This window comes from Accipiter gentilis, chromosome 30, assembly GCF_929443795.1.
Source record: "Accipiter gentilis chromosome 30, bAccGen1.1, whole genome shotgun sequence".
Lineage (NCBI taxonomy): Eukaryota > Metazoa > Chordata > Aves > Accipitriformes > Accipitridae > Astur > Astur gentilis.
In genome coordinates, this window is record NC_064909.1 from 1,774,239 (window position 1) to 1,793,015 (window position 18,777).

At 41.3% G+C, this 18,777-nt stretch overlaps 1 protein-coding gene across 10 annotated transcripts in view; it reads left to right on the top strand.

The window, feature by feature from the left end:
• DAAM2 (dishevelled associated activator of morphogenesis 2) overlaps positions 1–18,777 on the top strand; it is a 238,949-nt gene that overhangs the window by 76,481 nt on the left and 143,691 nt on the right. For all 10 annotated transcript variants that reach the window (XR_007510122.1, XM_049833706.1, XM_049833703.1 and 7 more), the window contains one exon: positions 6,000–6,202. Coding sequence is in view for 9 of the 10 variants with exons in the window: in XM_049833706.1 (XP_049689663.1) it covers positions 6,029–6,202 (174 nt within the window). In the remaining variant the exon portion in view is untranslated. The remainder of the gene's footprint in view (positions 1–5,999; positions 6,203–18,777) is intronic.

Consider the following 18,777-nt stretch of genomic DNA (forward strand, 5'->3'; position numbering starts at 1 on the left):
TAAGGCTGGAATTGGAAACTGTAATTCTCCCCTGCCTGAAAGAGAAGCTTTTTGTTTTGTTTTGTTAATAGAAGAGGATGGGGTAATCTTTAGTGAGATGTATGAATAGAACAAATGTGTTTCATGGTGAGGAAAACAGGAAAATTGATCTTGGTAACAGTCCAGACTTTCTGACTGAGAAGGAAGTGGATGCTATCTGTAGATGTTACTGAAACTGCAGTGCTGCAACACTAGAAAACTTGGAAGTAATAACAGGAAAGGGGCAAGGAAAGAAAGATAGGACTGTAGACTACTGCACTCAAACCAGAAAGGTTGCTTATATTTAGGGGACATGCAGTCTCGTTGGATCCACCATCATCGTGGTTTGAATTGTTGGCAAGCTTGCCTAAGTGGGAGTTTTTTCCCCTCATTCCCAGGGGAAGACAGAGAAAGTGTTGCAAATTAATGTTTCAGAAGGGAAAGGCCTCTTACAGTTCTTCAGCTTTTTTTAGTGTTGATAAGCTGGTATCAGGTGAGAGGTATTGGATTTGTGGACATTAACAGACTAACATTAGTGGTCATCAGTCATCCAGCACATCCTGAGCATTGTTAAAGTATTAACAATAAACAGATTTTTGACAGACACATTGCATTAAGTAGGTTCATGGATATAGTTACACCTGAGAGTCTTCAAACAGCCCTTGCCTTTTCTCTTATCTCAGGACATATTTCCTAGGCAAATAAATGAAAAAAACCCTAAAAATTAAAAATTAAGTAAAGTATTAATAATATATAATACTATGTATATAGCAGGAGACAATTTTTAGGTCTATGGAATGCTTTGAAATTCTCAACCATCTCAGTTTTGATGGGATGGTGTGTAAAACAGACCAGAGCTGAGTGCCTGGGCTGGCTTGTGAAGTCTTTACAGATCTTCATCTCAAGTCCCTTGAGATCTGCATCCTTGTTTTGATGTGTTGTGGGAGGGAAACCCCATGAACTGGCTTCAAAACGCACACTGCATTTTGAGCTGAGCTTTCTCCTCCGGTGGAACTGTTAAGTGTGGGCTATGGCTCGCTGGGACTGAGTGGCCATCACTGCACAAGGCCCCACTTGTTTTCCAGGATTTTCCTTCCTATGATCTGTTGATCCAGTTTGGGTCTGATGCCTTCTTTTCCAACATAGTAGGCAGGTGCACTCTTCAGGAAGAACCACCCTCCTTCCGGAAAGAAAGGTTTTAACTTTGTGGATTTTGTCGCTGTTTTGCTCCCTGGAGCCCAGGAAATTCCTTACTATAGTGACAAATCCAAACCACAGGATTTGGGTTACTACTGTAGATGCAACAAATGGATTGCTTGTCTGCTCCCTTTCCTCATCCCCCATGCTGCAATTGCCTTACATTGCATTTGACATCTGTCAGGTTATGTGGGACATACATGGAAAATTTCCATGGTAATTGGAACATGCTGTGAAGCTCATAGTTTCACCATCTGTGTACTGGAGAAGCAACATGGTCCAGGGAACTGAGCATAGTGTCAGTACAGAGCTCTTTAGCTTTATCCAATATATATATTTTGACAATTTTGTGCATGGTGTTTATTATCTCCATTTCATCATCGGTAAGTGATGATGAAGGTAGCTATTATAATACCATGAACTTCTGGTGGTTTTATTATTTAATAGTTGAATAACAGAGATTTAACTTGAATTTAGGGGTGGGGAGTGATTTGGCTTATGTTCCAAACCATCCAAATTCAGGTTTCTTTCTACCTCTGTGATAATACATCACATTTATATGTTTTATCCTGCCATAGAGAAAGATACAGATTTACAGGGAGATGGAAGTGATTTACTTTATTTTCCTCTCCTGTTAACATAAACCAGTGTGGACAGTGATTCTGCATCATACTTTTAGTCCCATGCTTCCCACTCACGTGAGAGCTGTGGGTACATCCACTGCCATTGTGTGTCTGTTGATGATCAGTGGAGATTCAGCTCTGGAAGTGAGCGTATCAGTGTTTTCCGTTAATGCTTCCTTATGTTGCACACTGATTTTGCAGGACCTCATGTGTTTAGCTAACCCACAGAGTTCTCTCTCTTTCTTCTGTTTTTCCAAAGGTGATGATACAAAAGTAATTTTCTCTATTTTAGTTACAGTTGTCCTTTGATTCTTCACTGTGGTGAGGGACAGGACAGTGAGGTCAAAACTATGATAATCGGCTCTCTTGCACAGGAGAGCTTCTGGCATAGCAGTTCTTTCAGGTGTCTTACTCTTTGTGGAATGTTGCTTATTTAGGATATGTTTGCATGAAAATGACAATTTCTGGATGAGAATGAAGAAAAGAGTGAGACTGAAGAAACAATTTAGAACCTGCAATTGAAAGAGGATTCTAGTGTGCAGTTAGCATGGACCCCATCCCATGTGGCTAAACCTTCTGATAAGACTTGGAAAAATTGCATTAGCTTAATTATGTTTGGTCACTGGGCCAAATGGTTCAGAAATGAACACGTACGCCCTGTCAGAGGGAGAGGACGTTGTTATAATTAGACCTCGGGCAAAGCTCCAGACTGTGACTCCTGACCTGAGCTGAACCACAGATGGGGCTGGGAAGCAGGAGGGGGATTGCTGTAAGGAATGGGTGTGTGGTTAGCTCTTGAAATGATGGCAGCTTTTTTGTGTTGTGCAAAAGGGTAAAACAGTACAGCTGAGAAGAGCTGTGGAAAGGTGTTATGTGTAATGGTGGGATTCTCTCCAGAGAGAGATTTCCCATTGATTCTTACTGGAGGTATATATAGAAACAGATAATTGCACGGTTCATTTTTACAATCACTTTCCTTGCAAGAAGTTGAAAGGCAATGGAGCTTTTATTAGAGTAAAAAACCCCCACCTTTTGTTATTTTCATAAATTTTTATGACAGCTTTGTTATCCATTACCACTCAGAAAAATGAAAGAAGTTATTTTTTTCATTTTCTTTGTTGCCTTCCCCCCACCCCCCACCACATCCCTTGGAAGCACATTTTACCCAGATTTGCTTCTTGACAAAGAAAAAGCAAATGAGAGAGAAAGAAAAGGAAAAGATTATTAATTTGGAGGCTATTAGAAAATGTTTGTTTTGTTTAAAACTATGTCCACCAACAAAAATCATGGAGTTGTAATTAGTACTTGAATAGTATAAACAGTGCGACTTAAGTAAATGGCCCTCAGCGTCATGTGACTGGCAGGCTTAATCTTAAGAAAGACTGTGTTCCCAATTAGAAATATCATTCAGTGATTCAATTCTAAAATACCTGTGCTGGATTCCTTTCTAGCTGTCCTTAATTGTTCTTATTTTAAAAGCATCTAGACACCTAACCTATCTACAGTTACAGTGTTGTAGCAATAAACAAGTGCCATTGTACCCCTCTGTGTCAGTATGAATCTCCTGCATGCTGCTTATAGATGGACTTGGAAAATGCAGTGTTATAAGTTGTGCAATGGAATGATGCTTTGTGAAAATGAGGCAAAACAAGGTTATTGTTCATGTAAGCTTTGCATGCTTTTGCAGAGTAGTAAAAGCTGAGTAGCTTTGCTAGTTTCTCAAGTATGGATCCCAAGGAACAAATGCCAATTTTATGACAACACCACAGGAACAAGCACTAGCTTGTGTATTTTTCAGCATTATGGATGAAGGCCTGGAGACTGACCATTTATCTCAGGTGAACCTGCTGAAGATGAAAGCTGAGTTATGAAATGTCGCTACAGGACAACCTGTGGTGCCCTGACCAGGGCAGTACTTACCCTGTAGAAAATGTTGACCTTCACATCCATTCATGTAGTACTCACTTTCTGTTAAGGTACCTCTTTTGGAGGAGTGCTTACCAAAGTCTTGACCTGAGCTCATAAAGGAAGATATTATGGTCCTATCACTTCAATGACTCAGCCAATTTTTCCAAGGAGGATTCATTTTCCATGCCCCAGAGAATGCTGGCCCTTTGATGGTTGGTGAGGAAGCCTCTAGACAGTGGGCCAGAACTTGGTTACAACTGAATTGATGCAGTGGTAGTTATATTGTATGTAAATCAGGTTTGTCTTATTGATCTGAGTTCCTTCCAAAACAAAGTTTTGTCAAACTAATGGATTCTGACCTCATTCATGACCAGATGACCATAAAGGACGTTGCATTCAGAGTAGTCCTTGAGAAGACGGTCTGTGGTGCACAAGTTCAACTTCTTCTGAGGCTCTCTTGTTAAATCTTTTAAGAAACGAATCTCTTAAGTCTCCACCACTGAGAGGAAACAGAAGTTGCCATGTACATCATTGTGCTAGATTTGAGGGCATTTGGGGTTTTGCTGATTGAACCAGTGTCAGAGACTGGTTCCAGGGTTAAGTTGACCTTTGGCATCTCCTAGTGAGAATCCAATGTTCTTCTGAATGTGCTTTTGAAGCCAGCATCACTCTTCCCTAGTGAGTCCTGCTGAGACATACCACCCCTTGCAGAGTTGACATGGAGAGCAAGGGAAAGTGAGCATGCCAGAAGACAGTGCTTGGTACCAGCTCACTTCCCTTTCAGCTGCATGAGAGTTGCAGCTGATGTCCCTCAAGTGCATAAGGGAAGGTGCTAGATAAATTAATCCCAGCACAAAGTAGGGCAGGTGATTCCTGCCAAGCACGTAGTGCCACAAGGATGGATGTCTGGGTGGTTTGGTTTTTTTGTTGTTGTTGTTTGTCACTTGTTTTTTTTCTTAAGGAAGCATACCAATTTCTACACAAAAAGTGTATGGAGAGCTTCTGGCTGTGTGAAATATGTTAAGTCCCACTATGCAACTGCTGTCCTAAAGGTGCTTTTCCTAGCACAGCTACTTAGTCTCTATGACAGCTCAAAGCAGCCTTGTTCTGGTAAGCAAACAGATCAAAGCATTGTGGGGCAGGTTCAGGCGGCAGCTCCTCTGATGACAAAGGTCAGCTGTGTTGCTGCTGATACAGCATCCAGCATCCTGTGGTTCGGTTCACCTGCTACCTCCCTCCCAGCTCCCCCGCCCTGTGCCCAGGGATCTAGGGTTCACAACAGGCTTTATTTACTCTCTAAGGATATGGCTTATTCTGCAGATTAAGTGAAAAAGTGAAGTCTTTAAAAAATGTAACACAAATAAGCCTCTGAGCTGTCAAACAACAAGTTCCTTAAAAGGGCAAACTATGCAGCTCTCTGTGGACTGCACAGATCCCTCCTTTCAAACTGCTGGCAGGAGACTTCCTGTTTGGATGGGCCGCTCACAAATGGTGTGTGGTGAAATCAGTCACTTCCCAGCTCCTCCATGAGGCCTCCTTTTGCCTCCCTTTACCCTCCTGATACCAAAGACTCAAGCCTGTGTCACATCAAGATGGGATCTGGCAGCTGAAATGTAAATCTGAAAGCATGCATTAGCACTGTGCAGTTTCGCCCCTGGATACATAAAGCAGCCCAAACTGGTTATGTGTGTTTGAAAACAGGATAGACGAAAAGGTCCTACTGCGATAGTCCTGGCTATAAAGGGATAAAGGAGTGTTTGGTGGTCTGGCTTCAGAGTGGTGGAAAATTGATTTCTGCTTCACTGTTTCATTGTTCGTTTTATTTTGACCAAATGGGTTACCTTTGGAGGATTCTTCCGTTTATTGTGGGTAAGTTCTCCAGTATATGCTTTTTGCTTCTGATACTTTGGTTCCTTTACTATAGTAGTGAGGGAAAGGCTGGTATTCAATAGTAGCATTCAGCCTTGGCTACCGACCATTACTGATAAATCTACCTGCAGGGAATCCCACACTGAGTTTGTGAAACCTTTTCAGAAACTTTGGGAGAAGTGATTCTACACTGCCATACAAGAACATGTTAATACCATATTAAAGCTTAGCTACCTTGTCTAACTTGAGTGTTTATTTTGTCCTTTTGTGTCTCAGATCCTTCTGTCCTCTTCCAGCTGTTACACCAATGATAACTGAGATCCAAGAGTCTTGTTTATCATTTAATCTCTGTTGGTTTTTGTTTTGTTTTTTTCCTTCCTGCAGAACATGATCAGAAGATAGCATCATACACCATGATCATGGCCCCCCGGAAGAGGAATCGTCATGCGTTGGGGTTTCTTTGTTGTTTTGGGGGTAGCGACCTCCCTGAAATCAACCTCAAGGACAATACCCCCCTCCAGTTCCTTGAGTTTTCTGTCCCAATCCCACCAGCAGAAGAGCTCAATGCCAGATTTTCTGAACTTGTGGTAAGTTTCTGTTGGCAGATTGATATATTTTAGGGGGTGGGTGAACTCCTTTCTTGAAAGGTGGAGTAAAAGGTCTTAAGGGACTTATTAGGGATAGGAAAAAAACTTTGGTTGGAGATTTTATTTTTCATTCTTTTACGACCAATTACTTGGTGGGAGAAAGGTGGTAAATAACAGGACGGATGACAGTGGCACTGGGTATAACTGCAACAAAATGCTTAAATATGCTTATTTATTCTCACAGCACTATGCAATTCTCCAGGTGTAGGATTGGACATATTAGAAGGAACCTCATAAGTTCTCTAGAGAACAAATCCCTGACAGTCAATTTCTTGTTAACAACTTTGGGATAAAATCTGCTGTATAATATAGTACAGTGGGAAATCTTAGGGTTTGAGGGTCTATAAAATAAGGGCTATACTGTTCAGCTGATCAGTAACATACTGCTGGTGAGGTATAAGAATCAGGTGACCATGCTAATTATGTTCTATCAGCTAGCTGCATTTGAACCATGAAATGGTGCTGTTGCAGCAACAGACATAAACCGGAAGGGAAGCAGTTATTTCAGATTAACTTTGTCTTTTGCTTTTGTGGTAAATGTTGTGGATTCCAGTAGCAGGCACTTGCTATTCATGCCTGGCATCAAACGACTTGGCTGTCTTTGCCCTCTTGCTCAGCCTGCATGAAAAACACAGGCAGAGGTCATAGGGCTGTGCTGTTTTCCAGTCTGCATTATAAAGGTTATGCCCATTTGATGCAGTTGATTAGCTATCTCATTACCACTGAGATCGGAGGTTATGTAAAGTAAGGTATCTGTAAATATATATATGCCTGAGTGGTGCTACTGAGATGAGGAAGAGAACAGAAAATATTGGATCTCAGAATTAGAGGAATTTGCCCGTTATCCTTCTACATTACACTTATAACATTAGCCCAGTAAGTTCTTGTCCATTACTATGGCTTCAAAGTGCTATAGCAATGAAAATAACCATATAATTTCGGTAGGCAAGTGGAGGTTAACACACAGGCTACTATAGTATGTCATACCAAACATAGAGACAGCTATAGTTTATCAGATCAGTGGTCTGACAACCTAGCCCAGGCTCCTATTTCAAGATGGGGTCCAAAGCAGATGCCTAGGGAAGAATATAAGATGTGGCCATAGAATGGTTTTTTCCAAGATACTCTCCAACCCTCCAACAATTTTCAGCTCAAGGATTTCCTAAGCTAAAGTTGGTTTCTGTGTACATAGTAAATTGGTATGAATTTCTTTTCCATTTCTTTCTGTTTCCACCTTCTGTAGCACCCAAGACAATTTTTTAGCATTTACAGCATTCTATGGCAGGGGTGTGAGAAGGAAAGAATAGGGTGTGCAGCAGAAGAGAGTCTACTTGCTTCTGACTAAGTAGCAGATGAGGAATTTCCTTTCAGGGAGATATCTCACAAAATCCTGGTCTATACTTAAGTCAGTTTGCCTTTTATGTGAGACTACTTGAACTCCTCTCAGAAAGTGCAGCTGACTGACTGTGGAGAATTCTGCTTGGTGACAGGTATCTCTGAGTAAGAGTGTAATCTGTACTCTGCTCTGGTGTCAATTTATTTCTGGATGCTGTTTAAGTATTGGTTTTCACATGCAAAACTTTAATTGCTGTATCAAAGTTCACCTCTCTCCAATACCAAGATCCATTGAAGCATTCAATCCAGCCTTCCTGAAGGCATCACCAACAAATGTGCTTTGGTCCTAAACTTGGCTTGTTAAAACTTGTTTACATTTGGGTCATAGTGAAAGACCTGTTTCATTTGCTGCTGGGCTATTGCTTACTAAGATGGGTATCAGTTTCTATGAGTTGTTTGAGAGTTTGTGGTAGTATTAAGGGTGCTTTTGGCTTTGTTTTATGCCTGGCAAATACCAGTGTTCCATGTGCTTGTGGCAAAACAGCTCACAGCTGCCTTATGGAAGTCTATTAAACAGTATAATTTATAATGTTTTCAGTGCAAAGTTTAATGACAAGTATACATGATCATCTGTAAAAATTTTTGGCCCCAGAAGTTTGTGAGTTGTTGGTCTATGCAATAACTTATTGAATGTCCTGACAGCCTGTAATATAGATTTCAAACAAATGAAGCCATTGAAATGAAAATAGATCATATTCATGTTCTTATATTTAATGATAGTACCCTAGCCATCATTATATGACAAGTGAGCTGGGAGAGAAAAGTGCTATTTTTCAGAAGCTTAATGGTGTATGTTGCACAGTTTTATAAAGCACTCACATAGGATGGTGATGCATGTCTATAGGAGTTCCTGGGTAGGCAGGTAACATGAGAGCAGTAAGGGCTTTTTGAGTGAGAGAACCTGGGCTAGAAACTGGGCTGGCAGAATGCAGAATTTGCCTGGAAGGGCTAGTTTGTCCACAGGTCTGCATTAATGCACGTTCTACGAGATGCTAAAATAGAACAGGCTACATCTGTATCGACAGCTCAGATGAGTTTTTAATTGGATTAGAAAGATTCAGTCTGTAAATGCACCAGTGTAAATCAGCGACCTGGAAGTGCCTGAGAGGGCTCTCTGCTATGTACTAGCCTCCCCGCTGCTTATCTGTTAGGGTCTAGTCTGGGTGTACTTGTGCTATATAAAAAACAGATTTGAGTGTAAAGCCTTTTGACCCAAATCCCCAAGTGAAATGATGGCACCAACATCATCTGAGATCTGTAGTGAGAAGAGCATTTGTGTTAGCTCCCTGAAGTAGGCCCAGGGGGTATAGCCTTATCTTGCCATCTGCTCTACAAAGGGTATAATGAAACATTGGTGTGCTTGAATGAATTTTTAAAAGCCTTATTTTTCCCCTTGCCGCACTTAAAATCTGGGTCATTTTCCCACACAAGAGTTAATGACAAGAAGAGCTAAGCCTAGCTGTGCTGGAAAAGCCTCCCTTGTGATTAATTTTCCAGTCCAGTAAACATTCAGTATGTGTCTACCTGCCTTTCTGAGGAAAACAGACATTTTGAGGGCCAGAAGCATGTCTTCTCTTGTTCTTGTGGTCCTTAAATTAATATCATGAAAAGTGAATTTGGAGATGTACATTTTGCAAGAGGAGAAATTAGGAATGTGTTGGGATCCTTTATTTGTGATGGCGTCACAAGACCCTTCCAGAGCTTGCAAACTTGCTCGTGTAGACTCCAGGCTGAGGCAAATATGCATGTATGGGCTGTTCTTTTTGGGGAATACACCCAGACCAACCAACTGAGTAAGAGCAGTTGCCTAACTGGACTCTGACCAAGGCAGTGGTTTTCAAAAGACAAGCTGATGCCGATTTCAGCTGAAATGTCTGCTCCTGATGCCGCTCAACCAGAAAAATAGTTCTACAATAAATCCCAGGCTTTTGTGTTACTTGAAGCTGGATGCTGTGTTTAGACCTTGTCTCCTCAATTAGAAAATTAAAACATAAAGGGTTACTCCTGACATGGGTCAAATTCAGTCTTGATTTATTTCATTGGAAACATGTGCAGAGAGTAGGTCTGAATGAAGACTATGGCTCAGGGTGATTTGGTCTGGTTTTGTTTAGGCTAAGACAGGAGAACTAGCTTTCAGGCTGTCTGCTGGCAGTGACTGCCTTGGGACTAATGCAGTGGTAACAGTACAGATAAGTCCTCATCAGAAATCTAAATGCACAAGACACAAAGCAAACAAAAAGACTTGTGACCAGAAGCTTTGCCCTTCAAAGGACCACTTTCATTCACCCATCTGAGAGAGGGCAGAACAGCTGGTTTTAGTGTCTCTCCCTCAATGAACAGGCAAGGAAGAGTAGCTCTAGAGAGTAGGGTGTGTGGGGTGGTCCTGTACCTCACAAATTGTAAAACTGGCCCTACCTGACCATCAAGGCTGTTCTAGCCAGCATCACTTCTGCTTTTTTCCTGTCTCTCTTCTCAGCTGGCACTGTGTATATGACCATGTAGTAAAGTGCTGCTGCAGTTGGTGGTCTATTGGCAGGTGCCAAGCTGGTTTTGTGCCTGCTGGCAAAATAAGTTGTGCTAAGCACATGTGTTTTTCCTTGTACAGATTTATTGACTGAACAGGAGTTGCAGAAGAATCTGGAACAACTATTTCAAGGCAAGGGAAAATAATTTTTTTCATGAAACAGCCTCTCCATGTCCTTGTTCGTATTTGTTAGCAGTGGTGTGTTCTTGTCACAGTGGATTCTGATACCTTTTCCTAGAGTCCTGGACTCTTCTTGCTGGTTAAGGGCGGTGTGCTGCTTGACACTAAAGATTTTGCCATCTAGATCTCTCTTACACCAGCAATCTGATCTCAGATGTGAACTCAGACCATCCCAAGAAGCGTAACTTAAATGCTGGCAATTCAGGGAAAGCAGAAAAATGTAAAGAATGCTAGCGCAGAGGGAAGAGCAGTGTAAAGAGTTTGTGCTTCTATTGTTTCTCTTTTTGTTTCTTTTGTTAGTGGCTCTGTTGAAATTGTCATGCTATTTGAGAAGGTGGAGTTCAAGATTGTCTATTTTAGGATGGAAGGTCCTTGGGGAAGAAGTGGAGCTGTCTTTTGAGTTGCCATTTTCAAAGTTGATCATATTATTACAGCTTCGAAGCTTGAATGATAATATCCTTGTCTGAGTTACTGCACCACATTAGATTCTTATACTGGGAAAGATTTGAGAAATGCTTACTGTTAGTAAGCCTTAATCTTGGATGCCTTTGAAGCATTCTGGTGTTTAGCTCAGGTGGGACATTGACTGGATTCTCCTGTCATGTTTCTCTTATGTTGCATTTGAACCTGTTTCTTTTTTAGTTTTGGTTTAGGTTTTTTTCTTTTTCTTCTTTTTTCTCAGAGTCCGTAAATAAGGGATTTTGTTGACTTTATAGATTTACAAAAGCTTTTTACTGATATTACTATTTACCATCGTCCCAGGCTTTTCCAGAACAGAACTTTAGACCTTATGGCACCAGAAGTACCTATTAAGTTACATTATGTACATTTGAGGAGCAGCATAAATACTTATGAACTCTCTGTATTTGAAAACTTCAGAATTATCCAGCATCTCTTTTGGCCTGTCTCTATGCTTCTTCTCATCCATTGAAATGACAGCTCCATATGAGGTCCCATCATTCTTTAATTGCCAAAAGAGGTAGGTTGCTGCTTGCATGAGGCAACATACACTTTTCTTTTTCTTCCTCTCTCTGAAGAGACCTAGTTTTCTGACCCTACTGTGAAACCCCAGCTTTTGTTGTAGAAAAGTTGCATGTGGAACTACTATGTGTTCCTGAACAATGAGGCCACTGGAAATCAGAAACGTATTTTCCCTTGTAGTATTGTCTGAGTGCAATGAAATGAAGATGGAACCAGGTGCTGAATCAAGGGCTCTGTCCTTCCCTCAGAATCAAGCACCTTCAGTGTGTTCAGCCCATGCTGGGAATGATGATTGAAACTTTAACTTTGGTTTTTGTCTGCAGTGCTCTGTAACATCAACCACAAGAACATGGAACTATGTCCCTTCCTGAAATAACCCTAAATTCAATTCTTAGTCTCTTGCCTTTTCAACTCTGATCTCGTAATATTTAGTAGTGGATTTCACAGCATCACAGTTGGATCAATTTCTGAATTAAAGATGAGCTAGCCCAGGTGGAAGGAATGGCAGTGACTATGACAGTAAAGAGAAGAGAGAAAATGAGGATCTTGTGAATTCTTTCTCCTTCAATCTCTTTGGAATAAAAGCTGTACAGAGGAACTCCCATGAAGGTGAAAAATATGAGGAGGAATGTGGCAGGAGAGTCCAAGCAGCACTGGCAGCAACTTGGTAACCTCTGAATACTCTGATAGTTTCTGTAACTGTGACTAAAACTTTTAATGCCTTGTGCCACCCGAGGAAGGAGGATATCTAGAGCAAGATGCCTGCTGCTTTACTGTACTTTTTGCTCTTGCCTTTTTTCTCTGTCCTCTCCCACCACATGGGTCTCACGTGTTTTTTTCTGCCCATTTAGCTAATCCCTTCCTAAGTAAATCAGTGTCTTTATCTTGTCCTGAAACAGAACTATGGGATTAGTGTGATATTTGCTGATGTCACATGTTTTGCTGTGGTCTCTTCTTTTCTCAACCCTCCAGGCTAGTAGTTGCCAGCACTTTAGTGCCAGAATACTGAAGAATGTGAAAGGAGTTGGTTAGGGTACTCTGAGCACATGAACTATCCATGTGACTGGTATCTTTGCTAGTTCTCTCAGGACAGAGACAAAGAAACAGTGGGGTCACCAGGGACACACTTCTAGTAGCATTGGATGAAGTGATCAATAACAGAAAGTTTGGGGAAACTCTGCTCTTTGCTTACTCTGTGACATCTCTCCACATCTGTTCCTTCTCTACCTTCACAGAGAATAAAATTCAGTGATTATAGTCTGTCTTCCCAGAGGAGAGGAAGTTAAGGAGAAAAGAAAGACGATAGAGCTTTATGTTGAAAGAGATTAACGTACGGCATGGAAGTATCTGAGAATTCCATTATTTATTTCATCAGAGGCAGCAAAACAATTTCTGAGCAAGGCATCAATTTGGCACACACTGGATAACACACCTTCATCAAGAGCCACAGGGAGATGAAATCCAAACCTAAATAACTGTAGTAGTGGTTCCCACTGCAAACAGGTGATTTGGAAGTAGCAAGTTTCCTTCATGCTTAGTTCTCCCCTGCAGTCTGTTTAATTTAATGAATACAACATAAACCTCAGATGAAGACTAGGCTTCACGATATTGAATAAGTAGTCCCATATATCACCAGTCCTACTCAAGCTTACCAAGTCCTTACCGTGGCAAAGAGCCCCTCTTTGGCTCTGCAACCTGCAACAGTATTTATGGGGTAAAAAGTACAAGAAATGCCTCCATTGTGGGCTTTCATGTGGATATATGTCAATATATGTAGGCACAAGAGTGCATCACCTGTGTTTCTCTGTGTTTGTTGATGGGCCTGGAGAGCAAAGTTCTCTTATTTCCTCCCCAGCTCCCTTGTAATACTTCTGGGGACAGATAAATGGTGTTGCCCATTCTGTCTCTTGGCTTCCAGTGTGGAGCAGCACCTTCCCAGAAAAGTATGTCTGAACCTTATTTAGTCCTTTATTTCTCACTGAAAGTTTGCAGCTTAGAAAGACATGCATTTTAGGTCCTCACTTCAAACCCCAAACATGTATCATGTATATTGATAACAGTAGTTAATTGCATTTAAATTCAGGCATATTTACAAGATTTGAATATTTCCATTTCAAATTATTACTCTTTTGAGTCATTCTATTCTCTTGCTGGATTCTTCTGAATACAAGGATTTAATTTCTGTGTCACTTGCCTGCATGTAAATCATAGTTTCAGACTACACCTCTGACAGGCCTGTGGCTTTGAGTTGTTGATCAATGCAGATTTCTCCACAACCATAATTTAAAATTGCCTCTATGCTATTTTGCCCATAAGAGGAAGTTCTTTTATTCCCGGTGCCCATCCCCTTTGTGCTTTTCTGTAATGAATGGTTGTACCTAATCAGTCAGGAAGGTTGTGTAGTGCCAAATGCAATCAAGATCTGGAGAGGTCTCACTCCAGCAAACTAGGAGGCTTTGCTGGCCCTGGCTCACTGGAGACTCCCCACCCCAATTATTATTTCCTTTCTTGCACTTAATGAGAATGCACCAGTGGAGGCTGTAAGAAAATACTGATGATGAGACTAAGCTGGATTTTTCATGATCAGAGGCTCATATCCGGGAATAAGGCTTAGCATCACCATCTGAGTAGAAGACACTGTCTCTGAAGGCAGAAAAAAGCAAAGCTTTGAGGCAGCAGATTGCTTTCCTCGCTGATGGGGGCCAGGCCATGAAAACTTTCCTTTCTCTTGGGTTAGTTTATAGTTCCCAGATTAACATTTTTCACGTGCTCAGAAGCACTGGTCTTCTATTATAGTAATGGCAAAAGTGCTGGGTAGTTTAAGATTTCTGAAGCAATTGGGGGACTGAGGCTTGGGAGGCAAAAGCTTTTCATGGTATCATAGTCTGTCTAGATATGCACAGATGTTTCTTTATGTCCAGCACAGTTCTTCAGTCCAAGTTTGTACATACCCAGGATACCCTTTTTCTTTTTAATTATCCATATCCAGGATACTTTTTTTCTTTTTCTTCTTGCTCTTCAAAGAGAGACTTTTCATAATGTCTGTTCTGCTTTACGCATGTCCCATGTGCAATACATGTGTACAACTCCCTGATTCTAATGCACATACCACTACAAGCAGCTTTCTATAGTTACTCAAGTCCCAATACATAAAAGGTGTTACCTTTTAGGCTTCCTGGCAGAGACAGCTCCCCGCTTTCAGACACTCACCTACATATGGAGTCCTGTGATAGGGACAGGCTTGCGGCACTGAGTGCAGAACCAGCACTTTCTCTCTCTAGGGTCCCTTCCAGTAGGTGCAGCTGGTTGGCAGCTCCCAGCTCCCTGACCAGCTGCGTAAAAGCAGCAGTCACTATGCTGCAAATGTGTGAGACCCAGATGCTGTGAGAGGAGCATGAGATGGGAGCCAGGTCTCATACTCCGTGTCTGAGAATCAATAGGGTTGTGTAAACAAATGTAAATCCAGACCCAGGCTTATATGCTAGATTTCAGGTGTGAAGAAGCTGGGGGTATTACCAGAGTACCTGTGTAGCTATAAGGCTTTTATGCAGGGATACACTGTTTTGTAGATCTTGTTGCTTTACTATAAAACTTACAGACAGTTATAGTTATCTGATGTAAAGCAGTTCAGTTCCACTGAAGACAGTAGTGGAGTTATATCATTCTATGTTGCCTGAAATTTGACCTATGTGGTATTTGCTGTGTCTGTAGTGATTGTTGGCTTCTGGATATCCCAAACAGAGCATACTGGCTGCCTTTCAGGAAGATGGGGAAAGTTGTGGTCATGGCTGGAATACCTGAAGGGAATGTTTGAGTGTGTTCTGAGAATGATTTACTTAACAGTAGACATGAAACACCTGAAAGACATCTACTTACTGGACATGTCTTTAACAGGGTAATCCTGATGTTCCCTGACTGAGGAAATGCATGTAGTCCATCTAGGGCATAAGAGAAGTATTGGATTTTGGAAGCACAGCAGATATGTAGCTTGGGATGCAAAAAGAGAGGAAAGAACAGATCCTGTCATTAGAGAATGGATGTGCTAGGATATCAATCTTGTGTCTTGCCTCTGTTGAAAGCTTGGAAGCTGTCATGATATACTATCCCCTAAACCACAGATAGCATAGATATGCTTACTGTTCAGAAATCTTGTGTCCACATGTTTCTAGTACCTTATCAGCTGATTTGATAACTTGTTTTGGCATAGCTGCAAGTGTTAAGCAGCATTACATAAAAAGAAAAAAAAAGTAAAGCTCTACTGTGGCCTTTTTTGGTAGTAGGACATCATTAATATTTAAATGTTTTTTTGCGTTCCATTATGGTTATAATGAAAAGTCAGGAACTTTCTGGATTGAGTCTGAAGGCTACTGAAGTGATAAACCACTGAGATGATATTGACAGTAGGAGTCATACTTGCTAGCTGGAAGGATCAAATTAATTTATCTTTAATTCAACTTTCCAGGGCCTTTCCAGCTCCACTTGAATGCATACAGAGTAGACAATTTCCTACCTTCCTCCTAGAATTGAACCAGCATTCTCCTATAGTTCCTGCCACTTTGATGCTCACTGACTTAGAGTAAGAGGCTCTGCCCTCTCCAGTAGAAATACAGCCAGCAGCAGCAGTACAGGGATGTCTTATTGCTCCACTGCTTTGAAATGGCTTCTCTGAGTACGATTCCTGCCCTTCTGCTGTTTCTATCCTTTCTTTACTTCTCATTGTTAGTGTCATATATTGTTCAGAGCTGTATTAGATAACTTAGAAATCTATTAGGACCTTATTTCTCATGTGCTAGAGAGGATATTTGAACCTAGACTTGGTCTGCTGAGGAGAGGTGGGAGACTGTTATGAATCAGGTCAGAAAGGTAATTTGGGATGAGAGGGTGCCACCTGGAGATGCACCTGGGAGAAATGGCAGAGGGAAGTACTACATCATGCAAAGAGCATGATGGCCAGATTGTAACTAGACAGGAGATTGCAATAAGGAGGGACAAAGTTTTCCAAAGCGTTGAAGAAAAAGACACAACAAACGAATTAGCTGTGGTGCTGAAGGGAGAGCAAAGATAGGTTGCAAAGATGGAGGTGATATGGGCTGAATGCTAGGCCAAGATGATCTTTTGACTGTGCTTTTGGAGAGAAAGAGCTTGCATGTTGATGAAGGGAGGTTGAATGACAGAAGTCTGTTTCTTCTGCAGCTCATAGAAGAAGGGCCAGATCTGAGATGTTGTAGGAGGTATGATTTGTCATTCAGCCTGATCTGAGCACAAAAGGGGGAGCCAGGTCCCTGTGATGATGAAGACCTTATAAAAGTTATAACAAAATAGCAACGTAAACTTAACCACCTGAAGCTGGGGAAGCAGTGAAATTTTCCAGTGAGGAGGGAAGGTTGTGAAAGAGGATGGGATGCAAGTGTTTTGCAGGATAGGAGTTATCCCTATGGAGGTAAAGTGTAGCTGGGGTTTAGAAGGAACTGTTGACAAAATAAGATAATTGAATGGAGAAGTAGTTAACAATCATGAAAGATCATCTGTTTAATGTGTACACTCAAATTAGTTTCTGTATTTGCTCATCTAGTAGTAAATTATATCAGATATAATCATTGCTCAGATAGTGTATCATATAGCCTGAAGAAGATTGGGGGAAATGGGCTTATAATTATGTCGTGCCTCTGTGTCCTTCTATTGTGTCTTCAAACAGTGCTCAACGTTGATTATCATTTAGGCAACCTGTTAAGGTAACCTAGGACGGCTCTTCCAGTGTTGGAGGGAAATGGCCTTTTCTTGTCATTTGCCTGGTCTGCAAGACTCCAAAGTGGGGAGCACAAGGTGCCACAGGTCAGGCTGGGTGGATGGAGTAGCACCTTTTTAGGGTACAAGGTTTTCAGGTCAGCAGTTTCCTGGCACCTTCCTCCACACTGGGTAAAGGGCAGCTTTTGGTGTCACTAAATACAGGAATGGTCCTTCTGCTCATCCCTTCAGCACTGGGTGGGAGCAGCACATGGCAGGCAAGTGTCAGAAGGTGCTTCTTCTGTCACTCATCACACTGGGCTGCCTCCACAGCTGCTCTGCCTTTGGCATGTTTTGTCCGGAGGAAGTACAGACAGATGCCTTCCACCTGGCACTGAAACACCATTAATCCAGAACTTTTAATGCTAGGTACCTCTTTTTCTGTAAATGAAAAAGTCTGTAAGCTTGCTGGGAGGAAAACATTTCAAGAACATTATGTCTTTTTCTTAGCTACCTCTGCAAGCTTATACAACTCATTTCATGCATTTGTGAGTTTGCTTCGCTGGTGTGAAACGGGGAATAGTAATGCTGCTTAAACCAGTTTTAGTACAGAATTGTAGCCAGATTGAAAAGGTGCTGAAAAGATGCAACACATGTAGGTTATAGGCAGTACAGGAGTCTTCCAGTGGCAGAATGTATTGTATTTGAAGATCTTGGGAGCAAATCTCTACTACTGCCTCCTGATTACAGCCTTCTTGGGCAGACTCTCCTTTCTTTCACATGTGGACCCAGTGCTGAATGCAAAAGGGCCCTAGTCAACATCTGTATATTCTATGCACTTCTATATTAAAAACACTTAAGGGTGTCTTTTCATTTTGCAGTTTCCCATCATTTGTTGATCACATAAAGGGACAGGCTGCCCAGACTAATAACACAAACACCTTTTGAAAAGAATTTAGCAGCAAGCACAGCAATGTTATGCAATAGTTTACTAGGTGGAGGTTTGAAGAATAACTTCTCCAAAGGAAATTATAAGGGGAAAGCAGAATGCAGTTTCCCAGTTTGGAAGGTGTCCAGGGAGATCCCTGAGTCATCGAAAATCCATTGGGATTGCTTTAGTGGCTGTGTTTCAGCATTACATCTTGTATAGAGAGCAACAGCTGGATGAGTTTGTCGGTCAGTGTAAAGTTGTTGGCTTCTACATTAACGATGCAAGAGAACTTTTGGATTACAGATGCTTAACCAGATAGTAAATGCAATTAAAATGTGTTGTTAGGAGATGAGTTAGTTCTGCAAGGCAAATGCTCATCCTTCTCTTATTCCTTTTGCTGTATTTTGTGAAAGTTTCTGGTAATTTCTTTCTCAGAATTATTTAGAGAAAAACATCATGTCTGGTGTTTTCTTAAGCCCAGTGATGTCAGTGCAGTAGTTGCTGTGTGATTATTAGAATACTTGAGCAATGAGACAGGACAGGGTGTGAGTGAATATCCAACTCTACTGTCATGCCTTCAATTCAGTGTTTGACTATGGAAATACTCAGTCTATGTGAGCAAATAGCATTGTGGAATTGCCCTCCATCTCACCCAGGAGGAGATAACAGAAGCCTTATATGTGGGTGTTCTTCTAGCTGGTCTTGACTGATTAGTAGTAAATACAGCTCATCTCCATTTATTGAAGTAGAAGTTAACAATTAGTGAAAAGGGGACTGATA